General features: G+C 58.5%; 3 protein-coding genes across 3 annotated transcripts; 2 read left to right on the forward strand and 1 right to left on the reverse strand.

The window, feature by feature from the left end:
* The first annotated feature begins 66 nt into the window (after window positions 1-66).
* Window positions 67-8,211, forward strand: IK (IK cytokine). Its single transcript, XM_050312049.1, has 20 exons — window positions 67-152; window positions 671-737; window positions 927-1,019; window positions 1,443-1,502; window positions 2,003-2,170; window positions 2,251-2,365; window positions 2,556-2,626; window positions 2,744-2,790; window positions 3,027-3,190; window positions 3,310-3,418; window positions 3,804-3,843; window positions 4,232-4,403; window positions 4,733-4,751; window positions 5,436-5,513; window positions 5,777-5,858; window positions 6,407-6,464; window positions 6,711-6,799; window positions 7,091-7,199; window positions 7,804-7,838; window positions 7,986-8,211. The coding sequence occupies exons 1-20, from the start codon at window positions 137-139 to the stop codon at window positions 8,011-8,013; spliced, it is 1,620 nt and encodes a 539-aa protein (XP_050168006.1). The 5' UTR covers window positions 67-136; the 3' UTR covers window positions 8,014-8,211.
* Window positions 8,212-8,504: 293 nt separating this feature from the next.
* WDR55 (WD repeat domain 55) lies at window positions 8,505-11,565 on the forward strand. Its single transcript, XM_050312458.1, is given in 8 exon segments — window positions 8,505-8,722; window positions 8,806-8,906; window positions 8,970-9,057; window positions 9,749-9,823; window positions 9,825-9,899; window positions 9,982-10,081; window positions 10,177-10,369; window positions 11,471-11,565. Coding segments are annotated over 8 exon segments (921 nt in total). The 5' UTR covers window positions 8,505-8,528.
* Window positions 11,566-13,313: 1,748 nt separating this feature from the next.
* Window positions 13,314-15,423, reverse strand: DND1 (DND microRNA-mediated repression inhibitor 1). Its single transcript, XM_050312459.1, has 4 exons — window positions 15,204-15,423; window positions 14,665-15,126; window positions 13,631-14,029; window positions 13,314-13,376 (listed from the first exon to the last, which is right to left on the reverse strand). Exons 1-4 carry the CDS (start codon window positions 15,421-15,423, stop codon window positions 13,360-13,362), a joined length of 1,098 nt encoding a protein of 365 aa, XP_050168416.1. The 3' UTR covers window positions 13,314-13,359.
* Between the last annotated feature and the right edge of the window lie 371 nt (window positions 15,424-15,794).

Below are 15,794 nucleotides of genomic sequence, written 5' to 3' on the forward strand. Positions count from 1 at the left end.
CAATGGGAGCGGCAGCCTCGGCAGGGCTGACCAATGGGAGCGTGCAGCGCGGGGTGCGCCGGGAGGGCAGCGCAGGAGGGCAGCGCAGGGCGGAGGGGCCGCGGAGCGGGGCCGGGGCAGAGCGGAGCGCGCAGCGATGCCGGACCGCGACAGTGAGTGTGGGCACCGGGAACACCGGGAATACCGGGAACACCGGGAATACCGGGAACACCGCGACACGCCCTTGAGGGGACACCCGGCCCTCGCGCGGCGGGTGCTGCGGCGCTCGGGGCGGGTCGGCCCGGTGTGGGGGGGGGCGGTGTAGGCCCAGCCCGGGCTGCGGGAGCGGGAGGGCTCTGGAGGGAACGGGGGGACCCCGGGCTGGTGCGAGGGAGCCCCCTTGCCTGGAAGGGACCTCCGGGGGTGAGGAGATCCCCGGGGCGCGGTGGGGTGGGGGTGTCGGGTGTTTTTGGGGCCGCGGGGCGCAGGACACCCCTGGGAGGGCGCGGAGCCGCGGGGCCGCAGTGGCTCCGGGACGCTCTTGTCCCGAGCACCAGCAGCAGCAGCGGGCTGGGATCCACTCCGAGCTGCGGGTGGACACTGCTCCCTTCCCTGCTCCTGGGCCGGGTGGGTGGGCAGGGGGTCAGTGCCACCTAGGCGCTGTCTGAGCTCTCTCTCTCCCTTTCCCCAGATGAGCCGTTTTCCAACCCCCTGGCCCCTGATGGCCACGACGTGGATGACTCGCACTCCTTCCACCAGTGAGTACAGCTCTGGGGCACTGGGCAGCCCTGGGGTGGGACTGGGACTCACTGGTGCACCCCAGCCTTAAGACCCCACGCCCATCTCTACCACACAGGACCTGCTGGCAAACCCCCTGCCTCCTTGGAAGCTGTCCTGCACCAGAGCTCTTTGGGAATGACGGTTTCTGTTCCCTCTCTCCCTTGCAGATCCAAGCTGACCAATGAAGACTTCAGGAAGCTTCTCATGACCCCGCGGGCTGCGCCAACATCTGCGCCACCGTCCAAATCTCGCCACCATGAGTGAGTAGGACCGTTCCACAGGACCATGGGACAATCCAGGCCTGCTTTCCTGCTTTCCCTCTGAGGCTCCGTGCTCAGCTCAGCCTCTCCCCTGTGCTCTGCAGTGGAGTATCTAAAGGGGTTTTGCTGATGAGTGTGTGAAGAGGGGAAGCACGTGGGTCAGGGCTGCTGTCGAGTACAGAATGAGGTTCCTGGCTGTTAAGACACTTTGTGCAGGAGGTAGATTTGGATTTTGTTTGGTGAAAAGCAGTGCTTTCCCTTCCTCTTCCTGCTGCAGAGTGGAATTAGGGAGAAGTTGGGGAGATGGACTGCTTTTCCATCTTGGAGCTCCTCAGTGCCCTGCTGTGTCTGAGGGACTGTTCTCTGCACCTGCCATCCCTGTGGCTCTGCAGAATACACAAGTGTTTTCTCACCCTCTTCCAGGATGCCCCGGGAGTACAACGAGGATGAAGATCCAGCTGCTCGCAGGAGGAAAAAGAAAAGGTAAATGAGGAAAGCACTGTATCATGACTTGTCATTATACATCGTGTCCCTCTCAAGGAAGCAGACTCTGAGCTCTTGGGCTCCCACAGAGGGATTATTTTGGAGCTTTGAAGAACAGCCTAGCTTGAGGGCCTGTCAGTGCTTGTGGAAACGGCTGTGGGAGGGCAGTAGCAGGATGAGGGCGAAGCTTCACCTCCAGAAGAAGCAGGAGAGGCTCTGTGGGTGTCTGGCAGAGGAGGGCAGTGGTGGGGCATCTGCAGTGGTCAGTGTGTCCTTTGGGGCACATCTGTGCAGCAGGACTGTGCCGGACCCCTTCCCTTTGGAAGGGATGATGGAACTCCTCTTTAGTTAGCTTCAGTGCAGCACTTTCCTTTTGTCTGGTGTCCTCCAGGTGGTTTAGTATGGGTTTGGGGAGGGGGTTGGGAGCAGGACAGACCGGTGTGGGGCCTCATGGGCTGTCACCTGACCCCAAAACCTCATCAGGTGTTTCCCACCCCCAGCTACTACGCGAAGCTGCGGCAGCAGGAGATCGAGCGTGAGAGGGAACTGGCTGAGAAGTACCGGGACCGAGCCAAGGAGAGGAGGGATGGAGTGAACAAGGACTACGAGGAGACGGAGCTGATCAGCACCACGGCCAACTACAGGGCCGTGGGGCCCACGGCCGAGGCGTACGTGAGCTGTGCTGGGGCCTGGGCTCGCCAGCCTCATCCTTAACTGGCTCCTAACTGGCTCCATTCTCACTGCCCAGGGATAAATCTGCTGCGGAGAAGAGGAGACAGCTGATCCAGGAGTCCAAGTTCTTGGGTGGTGACATGGAGCACACTCACTTGGTGAAGGGTCTGGACTTTGCGCTGTTGCAGAAGGTGAGCGCAGGCACCACTGGGCTGCTCTTCCACCCTGCCCTCTCCCACGGGCAGAGGGTGGTAGTTCCAGCTCCAGGTGCTTTGATCTTGGCAGTGTGGATTTCCCCTCGTGGGAAGGGTTGCTGAAGGGTGTGGTGCTGGTGGCAGTGGCCGGGGTTGGCTGTAATGCGTGGATGTTCTCCACATCCAGGTACGGGCTGAGATCGCCAGCAAGGAGAAGGAGGAGGAAGAAATGATGGAGAAGCCCCAGAAAGAGACTAAGTGAGTGGCTGAGGACTTTGGACTCCTCAGAAAGGATTTTGCAGCTGCCTCCCAGAGAGGAGGAGGCAGGGGAGGCATTTGCTTGGCTTAATACTTTTGGTTTCTGTTTTCATTCAGGAAAGATGAAGATCCTGAGAACAAAATTGAATTTAAGACTCGGCTGGGTAAGACCGTGTGGATGTGGCTGTTCCACACCTTTTGTTGTGTTGTGAATGTGGGAGAAGTCCTGGAGGGTGAATGGAGGAATGAAAACCTTCAGTCCTTTGAGGGGGAAGAGTCCTGGATTTGAGGGCTGCAGGAAGCGTGTCGCTTAGGAGGCGATTCTTGCGCTGCTGATAAACTGAACATGCTCTGCCATGGGCTTATCCTCTGCTCTCCCACACTTTTCCTTGCTCTCCAGGCCGCAACATCTACCGCATTCTGTTCAAGAGCAAGACCTACGAGCGGAATGAGCTGTTCCTGCCGGGAAGGATGGCCTACGTGGTGGATCTGGACGATGAGTACGCCGACACCGACATCCCGACCACGCTGATCCGCAGCAAGGCCGACTGCCCCACCATGGAGGTACCCAGCTGGCCTCAGGCTGCCTGGCCAAACTGGTCTGAATGGGCCAGAGCAGTTTTTTCCAGGGGGGGAATCCCTGTCAAGGGAGCGGGATGCTTCCTCGTGGATTTGCCTTTCAGGCACAGACCACCCTGACCACCAACGACATTGTCATCAGCAAGCTCACGCAGATCCTCTCCTACCTCAGGCAAGGCACCCGCAACAAGAAGCTCAAGAAGAAGGATAAAGGTAGGAGCTGAAGGGAACTGAGTAGTAGGACTTTAGTGCTTGGAGCACAACTTGAGGGAATGAGGTGTGGTTTGGATTGTGCCATTCCCTTGCTTTCTGTGAGGCAGTGGGCTTGGAGAACAGCACTTCCTGAGCACTGTGTCCTGAAGGACAGGCTGCTGGGAAATGAGAACTGTGAGGGTGTCTTGTGCTGCTCTGAACTTCTGGTGAAGGCCTAGTTCCCTGGGGAATGTCCCCTGTTGGGGAGGGACGCAATGGCTTCCTGAGGGGGCCGAGTATGATGTGGTGACATCCTCCAGGCCTGCCACTCCATGGGTTTGGAAGCTAGACTGGGGACAGGCAAACAGTGGATGATGTGCCTCTCACTGCTGTTGTGTCCTTGCAGGGAAGCTGGATGAGAAGAAGCCTCCTGAAGCTGATATGAAGTAAGTGTCACCCTGCCCACAGGCTGTGGGGTCACAGCTCTCTGCCTTAGGGAATGTCTTTTTGGCCCACCACGTTTGGAGAGGGCTGGGTTTGGAGCTGCTGGACCTGCAGTTTGTAGGACAAGGCTGGAGGCAAGGACTGGTTTGGATTTCAGGCTTGAGGCAGGTGAGGGCTGTTGCTCTGGACCACAAGATAGAGGTCCAGCAGCAGAAGGGAACAGAAGTGCAGCAACACCTCTGACAGATGTGGAAGCCAGTTCCACATCTGGTGTCCCTAGCTCTCAGTGCTGGTGCTTTGTGCTCCATTACCAGGTTCCAGGTCACAGGGAGGTGATTGTGGCCTCTCCTCCTGCAGCACCCATAACCCCAGGCTCTTTACCACTTGTAGCATCTTTGAAGACATTGGGGATTATGTGCCCTCCACTGCCAAGATGCCACGGGACAAGGAACGGGAGAGGTACCGGGAGAGAGAGCGCGACAAGGACCGGGAGCGAGACCGGGAGAGGGAGGAGGAGAAGAAGAGGCACAGCTACTTTGAGAAGCCCAAGGCTGATGATGAGGTGAGCCTCTGCTCAGGAAGGACTGTCCCACCTGAGCTCTGCCCCTTGGGGAAGTGGGGCTGGGGGGTCACCCTGAGGGCCTTGGGTGCCGCTACATGTGCCAGCTCTTGCTGAGCTCTGTCTGTCCCCGGGGGCTGGTGGGTGGCTGGGTGCTTGTCCTGTCTCTCAGCAACTGAGGCAGGACTGGCACAAGCCTTGTAGTGTTTGTGATTCAGCTCTGAGGGCTTGGAACAGAGAGTCTTAAAGCAGAGCTGCACATCATGCAGCACTGTCACTCGCCTGCCTTCAGCCCTCCCGGGTGACACTGTGTCTCTCTCTCTTCTTTGCAGCCCACAGACATCGACAAAGGTGAGTGAAGTGGTGTGGACACCTGAAAGAGCCTGTACAGGGTTGGAGATTTCAGAACTGCTGTGACAGAGGGAGTTGCCTGCTGTGAGGACTCTGGGGTGAAGAGTCTTGTGTGTGTGGACTGTGCAGAGGCAGCAGAGCAGCTCAAACAGCCTCGTGCTGCCTGTAAGCTGAGGAGGATCCCAGGGAGAAGGCTCCAGGCAGGGCTCATTCCAGTGCCTAAAGGGGATTTATAAAAAAAAGGGAAAGCGTCTCTTTTTGTGGGTAGAGAAGTAATAGGACAAGGGGGAATGGTCTTAAACTAAAAGATGAGAGATTTAGATTAGATATTATAAAGAAATTCTTCCCTGTGAGGGTGGTGAGGTCCCAGCACAGATTGCTTAGAGAATTTGTGGCTGTCCCATCCCTGGAAGTGTCCAAGGCCAGGTTGGACGGGGCTTGGAGCAACCTGGGCTAGTGAAAGGTGTCCCTGCCCATGGCAGGGGGATGAATGAGGTGGTCTTTAAGGTCCCTTCCACCCCAACTCTTCTAACATTCCAGGTGTCCTGGGATCAGCCCTCCTGGTTTGCTGCTGCTCTCCTACCTCACTTGCAGCCTGTCCCAGGGAGGCTCTGCCCAGCTCCTCGTGTATTGCAGTGACCTGTTCCTCCCCCAGAATTTAACCTGCTGCTCTCTCTACCCCAGGACCCGGCTCAGCCAAGGAGCTCATCAAGTCCATCAACGAGAAGTTTGCTGGAGCTGCTGGCTGGGAAGGAGCAGAGGCATATCCTTTACTGTCCGTGCCAGCCTGCCTGGGTGTGGGCCCAGGCTGCCCTTGCAGGCAGGCCCTGCCCCTCCACAGCTGTAAGACTGTCTTTCCTCACCTGGGAACAGGGAAATGCTGCCCAAACCTTGCTGCTCCTACACCAAACATAAGCTCTGCACCCTCTGATTTGGCAGTGTTGGGGCAGGAGGTGGCTTTCCAGCTGGCTGTGCTCAGCCTGTGGCTGTAGGGCTTGTGGTTGTGCTTTCCTTAACTACTGTCACCTTGAAGAAGCCAGAGGACAAGAAGCAGCTGGGAGACTTCTTTGGCATGTCCAACAGCTATGCCGAGTGCTACCCTGCCACGTAAGGAACAGCGGGAGGCTGCGGGGTGGGAATGGGGTGTGTAAAGGGGATCAGGGTGTGCTGGGGGCTGCTGCTCTCTGGCAGCAAGAACTTGAACATCAGCCCCACTGCTTGTTGGGGGAGCAGACCTGGCTTTTTTTGTGGTTACAGTTGACTGTTAAAATGCTCCCCCAGTCCTTAGTCCTACCAGACCTGGCCTTTTCTGAGCTGTTCCCTGCTGTACATGGCTGCTCGGAGCTGCAAACCCTCACAGCCTGGGAGAGGCTGAAGTGGCTGGGAATCTGCTGGATTCTCTGGTAATCCATGTGCTCCTGGAGCTCTGGCTTCCCTCAGTGGAAGAGGAACAGCTTTCAGCCTGTAGAGTCATCCTGGGAGCATTGGAGTGCTCTGTGGTCCAGCTCAACTGCAGGGCTTGCAGCTCTGGGGGTTCTTCTCTCTGGTCCAGGAACTGAGTGCATTTGGTCTGAGACCACAAGACAGGGCTCCCACCAGCTCAGAGGTCCTGATCTATGTCACTCTAAACCTTTTCCTTGCTTTTTTCTGCCCAGAATGGATGATATGGCTGTGGACAGCGATGAAGAGGTGGACTACAGCAAAATGGATCAGGTATTTTGTCACGAGCCTTTAGGAGCAGTCAGCAATCTGGGCACGAGTGCTGGCTGAGAGGATCCCATGGGAGAGAGAAAGCCCTGGAGCTGGGTGATGAATGCCAGGAGCCTGGAGCTTCTCTGGGAGGGGATCCAGAGCCAAGGCTGGTGGGAGGTTGAGCTTGTGGCTGGGTAGGTAGGGCTGTGCCAGAAGCCATGACCAGCAGCCACTGAGGAGCTGCTCTGAGTTGTTCGCTCCCTGCAGGGTAACAAGAAGGGGCCTCTGGGCCGCTGGGACTTTGACACCCAGGAGGAGTACAGCGAGTACATGAACAACAAGGAGGCTCTGCCCAAGTGAGTGCAGCCCTTGGGAAGGGCCCTCCCATATGGGTGGGGTGGTCATGCTGGCCAAACCTGGGTGCTGGGGGAGCTTAAACAAGATGGGATGAGGCCCTGAGGAGGAGCTGTGGGTCCTGGGCCTGGTGATTTGTCTTTGTTCTTGGAATCACTCTTGAGGACTCCAGCCCTGACTTCAGGGGCCCAGGCCAGGTCTGGAGTACGTGTTTATGGCTGGGGAGACACATCCCTTCCTCTGTCAGGCTATGAATTCCCTGCAAGCACTGAGCTGTCCTGCTCCTTCCCCAGGGCAGCGCTCCAGTATGGGATCAAGATGTCTGAGGGCCACAAAACCCGCCGCTTCAAGGAGACAAATGACAAGGCAGAGCTGGACCGGCAGTGGAAGAAGATCAGCGCGGTGAGTGCCTGCTGCTGGCACCTGGGGACTTGATCCACAAGGTGCCAGTGTAGCCCAAGGACAGCTCCCAGCTAGTCCTGCCCTCACTGTCCCAGTCATGGCTCTTTAGTCCAGCCACACACTGCTGGGGTGTGTGTGCAGCAGGGATGGCTCTTGAGCAGCAGGATTTGCTCCTTGCAAGAGCATCAGCCAAATGCTTGGGGATTCGGTCAGGGTTTTTTGCTCTGGGCTGTGCAGCAGATGAATGTGCTTAAACTATAAGTTTGGAGCCATCCAAAGGGGCTTGGAGGGGACAGGGCATGTTTGGTGGCTCCCTGTTTGCCAGCTGGCAGAGCTGGAGGTTGTCCTGGCAGAGTGAGCTAGCCATGGGCACCCCAAGAGGATGGGATGGGATGGGATGGGATGGGATGGACAAGGTGAGAACAAATGGTCTGTGGTGGCCAAAAAGGTGCAAAGGGGGAACAAACTGCTCCAACTGTAGCTCAGCTCGCTCTGGGCTGGATCCAGCTCTTCCTGGGTGTATGTGGGACCCTCCAGCCCTTCTGCTGAGGTTGTGAACAGCCACATTCCCTGAGGGTAATGGGACTTTGTGCTTTCTCTGCAGATCATCGAGAAGAGGAAGAAGTTGGAGGCTGATGGGTCAGTACAGTTGTCTCTGCTCTTTGGGGCCCTCTCACCCTTCTGTGGGGTGGAACTGTGCCCCCTGGTGCTGAGCTCTGGATGGGAGGATGGTGGAGCTGCCTGCCCTGCATCCTCACCACCCTCCTGCCCCTCTCTCTCTTCCAGGGTTGAAGTGAAACGTCCCAAGTACTGATGTCTCCTGTGTCTCCTCCTCCTCCCATTCCTGGAAGCCCATCCTGCTGGGTGCTGCTCCCAGAGTGTGCTGGTGTGCCCTCCTTGCTCCACACACCGTCCACTTTCTGCTCTGGGCTGGGGGGCTCTCCCCTCCCTCCACTCTTTGCTGCAGAGCCTGTGTAAATGTTGTACCCTTAATAAAGTTACAATAAGTTTGCGTCAGCCCCTTTGTGTGGGCAGGAAAAGGTGCCTGGGCTGGGCTTGGGGCAGCAGGGATGCCAGGAGTTCTTTTCCACCTGCCAGGCACTCTTGGGGCAATACCGGCGATACCCCGACCTGGTGAGCCCCTGAACCGGTGATACCCCGCAGTCCCGGCGGGCCGGGGCCGCTCCACGCAGCGCTGGAGGAATGCAGGCGGTCCTACATAAACAAAGGGTCGGTGTTATGCAAACGACGGGCGTGGACAGGCAAATCACAGGGTGCCAGGGCGGCCACCGTGGAGGAGGTGAGCGCGCGTGGGGCTGCGGGACCCCGATGCCCCCGAGCCCCACGGCCCCGGTCCCACGGCCCCGCTGCCCCGGGGACTCCTCGGAGGAGCCGGCGGCGCGGGAGCCGCGGGTGCGGGACACCCCCGAGGACATCTGCTTCGAGGCCACGGGCAACGCCATCGCCCTGCACCCGGAGCGGCCGCTGCTCGCCGCGGGGGACGTGGATGGCGATGTGTACCTGTGAGTGGGGCCGGGGGCGTGGGGAGGGCTCCCGGCCCTGGGCACTGCCCGCGGGCCCCGGCGAGCGCTCCCCGTGCCCGCAGGTACTCGTACTCCTGCACCGAGGGGGAGAACCGGCAGCTCTGGTCCTCGGGCCGTCACCTCAAGTCGTGCCGGGACGTGGTGCTCTCCCAGGACGGGCAGAGTGAGTGCGGGGGGCGGCTCCGGGGGGCACGGCGGGGCTGGGGGCGCTGACGCGGCTCCCCAGAGCTTTTCACCGTGTCCAAGGACAAGTCCATCCACATCCTGACGGTGGAGGAGGGACGGCTGGAAACGCGCTTCCCCAAAGCCCACGGGTAAGTCCGCACAGGCGGCTCATCCCTTCCCTTCCCGGGCAGGCAGAGCCCGGAGCGCTGTTCCCCGTGCTCCGGGAGCCGTTATCCCGCTATATGATCTGTGAAAAATTGAGGAACTGATTTTATTCCAAGCAAATTAAAATGAACAGAGGGTACTAACAAAAGAACTATTTCTGTATATTTACTAACTTATAGGCGTACCGTGGAGACTGTAAGGTGAAGAGTCCTATCTGGACCTCTCCCCAGGGAATCTTTCGCCACCGAGAACAGGGAACAAATTATGAATAAAAATGTATTCCTCTGTGCCATGTGGATACACAGAGAGACCCTCCATGCCTTGCAATGTGAGGATGATGCAAGACCCCCCTGTACGAGCCCAGGGGAGGTATGTTACAACCAGCCAAAAGATAACACCCACTTCCAAAGCAGAGAAATTACCTTTTAAGGCAACAAGCGGACAGTAAAATGAATATTCAACAACTGATATCAAAGGGTACAAAAAGCGCGGTTTTCAAACAGCAGTGTGCTCTTTGTTTGATTCAAAGGTGCACCCAGTACTGGAAATGGGTACCCAGCATTGCAGTAAAAATCTCTTGCTATATTTCTTTGTCCTGCAGGTATTTTTGCCGTCTTCAAAATTCCAGAGAAAAAGTAACTTATAACATGATCCATGACCGTGGGCTCTCTGCAGCTCGGCCCTCAACTGTGTGCTGCCCATCGACCAGCACGTGTTTGGCGCGGGCGATGACGGCGGGGCGGTGAAGGTGTGAGGCCCGGCAGCAGGAGGAATACATCAGTGCCACGGCCGTGGATGGCAACGGGAAGATCCTGCTCACCGCCAGGTACCTGGGGTCGGGCTCCCCGTGCCCACTGGGGGCAGCGCCCTGTGCCGTGTCCCCTGCTCACAGGGTGTCCCTTCCGCAGCGGGGATGGCACCCTGGGCATGTACAACGTGAAGAGGCGGCGCTTTGAGCTGCTCTTGGAGCCGCAGAACGGGGACCTGACGTCCGTGGTGCTGCTGAAGGTTGGCGCTGCCCCCTGACGCAGAGCAGGATCCCGTGGATGCATGTCCATGCTCTGAGTTTCTTGTTCTGTCTCACTGCCCTCCGTCGTGCCCAGAGGGGCAGGAAAGTGGCGTGTGGCTCCAGTGAGGGCACCATTTACCTCTTCAACTGGGACGGGTTTGGGGCCGCCGGCGACCGCTTCGCGCTGAGGGCAGAGTCCATCGACTGCATGGTGCCCATCAGGGACAGCATCGTGTGTGTGGGGTCTCTGGACGGGGTCATCAGGTCAGGGGGAGCGGAGAGACGGGGTGGGATGGGATGGAGAGGGATGGGATGGGGTGGAACAGAGATGGTGTGGAATGGGGAGGGATTTTGGGGAGTGGAATAGGAAGGGAAGGGGGTAGGATGGAGATGGGGTGGGATGGGATGGAGAGGGATTGTGGGGGGTGGGATGGGATGGGGATAGGATGGGAAGGGGGTGGGATGGGATTTGGAGGTGTGCAATGGGATGGGATTCAGAGGGGTTGGGTAATTTCTCTGCTTTGGAAGTGGGTGTTATCTTTTGGCTGGTTGTAACATACCTCCCCTGGGCTCGTACAGGGGGGCCTTGCATCATCCTCACATTGCAAGGCATGGAGGGTCTCTCTGTGTATCCACATGGCACAGAGGAATACATTTTTATTCATAATTTGTTCTCGGCTGCGAAAGATTCCCTGGTGAGAGGTGCAGATAGGACTCTTCACCTTACAGTCTCCACGGTACGCCTATAAGTTAGTAAATATACAGAAATAGTTCTTTTGTTAGTACCCTCTGTTCATTTTAATTTGCTTGGAATAAAATCAGTTCCTCAATTTTTCACAGGTCATGATGGGGGTCTCTGGTGGATGAGGGGCCTCTGATGTACGGGGGCGGGGGACAGGGCTGGGTGGATGGGGGGGCTCTGAGGTGGGGGGAGGTGGTTGGGGGTCCCTAGTGGGAGTGAGTCGGGGGAAGGGGTCACCATAGGGTCCCTGGTGTGGGTGATCCAGGGATGGGGGACATGGCTGAGGATCCCTAGTGGAGGGGGCTTGGGGGGAAAGTGGCATGATAGAAGATCCCTATCCCTGGTGGATGGGGTGGATCTGAAATGGAGGGATATGGTTGGGGGTCCCTGGTGGGGATGCAGCTCGGGGGGAGGGAGGGTAATTCTGGGCTTTGCTGGTATATTTGGGGCTCCTGGGATGTCGGGTGAGGGGAGGCAGGACATTTCTCACGAGGGACAGGCTTACATGGGGTCCTGGAGTGCCTGGGCTGGGCAAAACAGGTCCATGCCTTTCCTGCCCTGTTGTCCCAGGCCGTCAATTAGCCCTTCTTAATTAATTTAGACATTGTTTCTGTTACAAATAAACTCAATGCCTTTCTCTTCCCAGTGCCTTGTGCCCGTGGTTTGACTCTGCCTCAGCAGGTGAGGGTCCTGCCCCAGGAGGGCCAGATGGACCTCCAGGGAGTACAAACAGGCACCTAAGGGTGCACCAGGAGGCTCTTGGAGGATCCTGGGGATCTCCAAGAGAAAGGAGGATGGAACTTGGGTGCTGCCAAAGGGACTTGGTGGGTCCAGAAGTGCATCGCAATGTGCCATGAGTGGGGAGGGTTGGGGGCAGAGGGACCAGGACCACCCCCAGAACTGGCATCTGAACTGCAGCTGAGGCTGCACCTGCTGGGAGGGGACTGAACGAGGCCAGAGGTGCAGAAACGAAACTCGTTAACGCCAACGTAGGAACAGGCATTGCTTTAGTGCCGTGCTGGAATATGGCCCTGGATCCACAGGGGGTACAGCTACTACCCTATCAGCCAGGATATACAAATTATTCAAAAAGGGTTACAATTTGTTACTTAAGGCTGCCACAGAGCCCCAGGGATCTGTTGGGCCTCCTGACCAATTCTCTCAGCTTTCCACTGAATGTTAGTTCTGTGTAACAGGGTGACCTGGACGATTCAGGACCCCCGGCACAGACACGGACCCTCAAGAAAGGACAGAGTCCCCCAGGATGGATATAGAACCCTCCAGGATGGACAAAGGACCCCCAGGACACACAGAACTCACCCTGGGACAGCTGTGAGACCCACCCTGGGACACAGGCCCCCATTGTCACTCCTGGGCCGGGGAGAAGCAGCACGGGGCCATCGTGTCCTGCTTCTTCCACCACCCTCGTGCCCCGTTCGGGATCCACCCGCCTGTGGAGCTGGGCTGGGAATTCAGGAGAGGCTCCAGGGACTGGTCTGTCCCCACCATCACTGCACCCATCCTGCAGTCAGTGGGGCCTTGGAGGGATTCCAGGGGGAATCAGGACCCTTGGCAGCCACCTGTCCCATCCCACTGAGAGGGGAGGTGGAATCCTGCCCGGAGACCCCTGTCTATGTACCAGGACTGCAGCAGTACTGGGGGACCCCTCCCAAACTGGGGGTGTAAGGAGACCCTCTCTGGTTTGATGAGCAGCCCACCAGGCTGTGGAGGCTCCAAATCCCTGTCCTTTTCCCTGCCCTTGCTGATGTGGGGGGAGAGCACCAAGGGATGCTGGACAGGCAGGGAGCCGAGGATGTGGGAGGAAGAGATGGTGTGACACAGCTGGTACTTCCAAGAATTCTTTAATCCCAAACGACCAACACACGTCTGGACCTATCAGTCCTGACAAATCATTTATGGACAGCCGGGAACGACCACGGCTGCTTCCTGGACATGGTGCAACGGCAAGCAACCTGGAGGCACTCTCTTCCTTGGACGGCAGCTCCCCCAGCCCACGGAACATCCGTGGGCACCACGATGGTCCCTGTGGGTGGCCCATCTTGTCCACACCTCCACCCTGCTGGCATCCAACACTGGCAGCCTCTCCAAGCAGCTACTGCTCCTCCAGGACATGCACTGGGCTTCTCTACCTCAACATAAACCAGTTTACAACAAGACAAACTGGGCAAGAAAGCCAACATCCCCAAAACAATGCAGAAGCCTCTCCAAGCAGCTACTGCTCCTCCAGGACATGCACTGGGCTTCTCTACCTCAACATAAGCCAGTTTACAACAAGACAAACCGGGCAAGAAAGCCAACATCCCAAAAACAATGCAGAAGCCACCTGGGGACAGGGCAGCTGCCCTGGACCAGGACAGCAGGCCTGATCCTCCAGAGCTGGCTCCAAAACCAATGCAAACAAGCCTAAAGAAACACTGGAACAGGGCCGAGGGCCTGGCAGGCCTTGGGCACCGCTGGCAGCACCACAGCTGATGACTCCGGCTGGCTCAGTCGTGGCTCTGGCAGAGCAGCTCCTTACATCAGCTGGGACCCTGCAGTGGAGAGGGGAGCGTCAGGCTCTGCTCTCGCCCCAAACCCTCCTCTTGCACCCTCTGCTTCCAACCAGAAATCCCACCCAGAGCTCAGAGCCAGCAGGGGCCCATCCAGCAGGGAGGGGGTAGGCAGTGTTTCAGCCCTGCCTGCCAGGTTGGGCCCCCCCCAGTCCACACTCCCAGGAGACACGCAGGACATTGGGAAAGGTGGGGGGTTGGCACAGACACCACGAGAGGACTCACCAAGGGCTCACCTAACACATGGAGCACATGTGGTGCCACTGCAGCCTTGGCCTCCTCGTGCCTGCTCTGGCCCTGCCCGTCCTGCCGGACCCACGTGAACCCACTGACGGGCATGGGGTACCCCGGGATCACCACCTGGTACTGGAACAGCAGCCACCCGTTGGGGTTCGCCTGGAGGCACTTGGTGAAGAACACGGGCGTCCCCAGGCGCTGCCTCCTGCACAGGGTGTTCAGCTGGTCCACCGCGTTCTCCGCCGCTGGAGGCGGGGCCAGTGGCTTGGGCACTGCCAGGCTCTTGTCCTCCTGCACCTGGCTGGACGGTGGCGTCTCCTCCGACAGCTGCAGCTTCTGCTTCAGGTCAGAGTGCAGCCACTCCACCTTTATCTCTGATCCCCTGAGCCTCAGGTTCCCTGCGAGAGACAGGACATGCTCACCTGCCCTCCAGCATCCGCTGCAGGGATCCCCAGGATTTTAGGGGCAGCCTGGCTTTAGGGAGGAGGTGCAAGATGCCAAAGCCAAATGCTTCTCAGTTGGGGTACAAACGGGTACAAAACAGGACTTTGGAGGTCCGAGGTCCCAGCTGGATGTCTGGGAAAAGTGTCCCAGTGCAATCATGGGAGGGGTAGGGCAGCTCTATCAGGAGGGCTTAAGGGGCACTGAGGGATTGGGCAGCTCCATCAGGAGGGCTTAAGGGGCACTGAAGGGTAGGGCAGCTCTATCAGGAGGGTTTAAGGGACACTGAGGGATTGGGTAGCTCCATTGGGAGGGTTTAATAACTTGGTCAACACTCTGGATGCCCTGGAATGGCACTGGTGATGTTCCTGTTCTGAGCAGGCAACTTTCTGAAGACCTCCAGCAGCCTCTTCATCCCACCACCACTAGGACTTGTGGATCCAAGGGATCAACCACACCAAGAGCAGCTGGCATCCCACAGGGCACAAGGGGTGTCTCAGTGCTGAAGTCACCAGGCAGCCACGCCTGGAGGTGGGGTCAGCCCTTCCTTAGGGACACCAGGAAGCCCATCCCCAGCAGGGGCACCACTCACCTTGCATCAGGGCTTTCTTGGCCAGGGTAGCGGTCTGGTGCGTGCTGTACTTGAGCACAGCGAGCTTGGCCTGTTCCTGGTGGGGGCTGGTGTGCAGGGTGACGCTGAGGACGCCCTGGGTGGCCCTCTGCAGTATGGCCTCCAGGTCCCGCTGGCTCACCGAGGTGTCCAGGCCGTCCACGCTCAGCTCGCGCTTCTGCGTGCTCCGGCACACCATGATGGCCCAGCCCTGGCGCACCTCGTAGTTGTTGAAGGTGGCGATGGCGTTTCTGGCGCCGCGGTAGTTGCTGTAGCGGGCGTAGGCGAAGCCCCGGTTGAGCCCGCTGAAGGTCATCATGAGGCGGAACTCGTAGAGCTTCCCCACGCTCTGGAAGAGCGGGATCAGGACGTCCTCGTACAGGTCCTGCGGCAGCTTCCCGATGTACACCTCGGTGCCGACGGGCGGCGGGGGACCTACCCAGCCTGCGGGCACACAGCCGGGGGGCACCCCGTGAGCAGAGCTGCCGTGCCCACGGGGTGCCAGCTGCCCCCTCACGTACCTGGGGGGGGTCCCCCGTAGCGCCTCTGCCCATTGATCTGCACCAGCTTGACGCCCGTCTCCTTCTCCCAGGCGAGCAGGGACGTCTTGCTGTCCTCGTTGATGCTGCTGGCCCACTTCTGAGGAGGGAGGTGAGTGTGAGAAGTGAAATGTTTCCAGCCTCCCAGCTGGGAGCACGGCAAGCCCAGGAGGGAACCAGCCAGCCTGGCGCCTGCCAGCATGTGGTGGAGAAAACGAACCCCTCTGCTCACTGTCCCAGCCCGCTCCGCAGGAGTCAGTCCAGCAACTTCGTTAGACCCCAAGGTCACCAACAGCTCCCTCCAGCCCTGCAAGGGCTTGGGAAGCCACACAGGGAGCAGCTGGTGCTGCAAGAGGGGGCTGGTGCACAGAGCCGAGGTAACCCACTGTATCATAGCAGATTAAAACTGAAAGAGAGTAGGTTACATTGGATATTAGGAAGAAATTCTTCCCTGTGAGGGTGGGGAGGTCTTGGCACAGGTTGCGCAGAGAAGCTGTGGGTGCCCCAGCCCTGGAAGTGTTCAAAGACAGGTTTGACAGGGCTTGGAGCAACCTGGGCTAGTGGAAGGTGTCC

Source organism: Myiozetetes cayanensis, unplaced genomic scaffold, assembly GCF_022539395.1.
Source record: "Myiozetetes cayanensis isolate MyiCay16 unplaced genomic scaffold, myiCay2020 scf17, whole genome shotgun sequence".
Taxonomy (NCBI): Eukaryota; Metazoa; Chordata; class Aves; order Passeriformes; family Tyrannidae; genus Myiozetetes; species Myiozetetes cayanensis.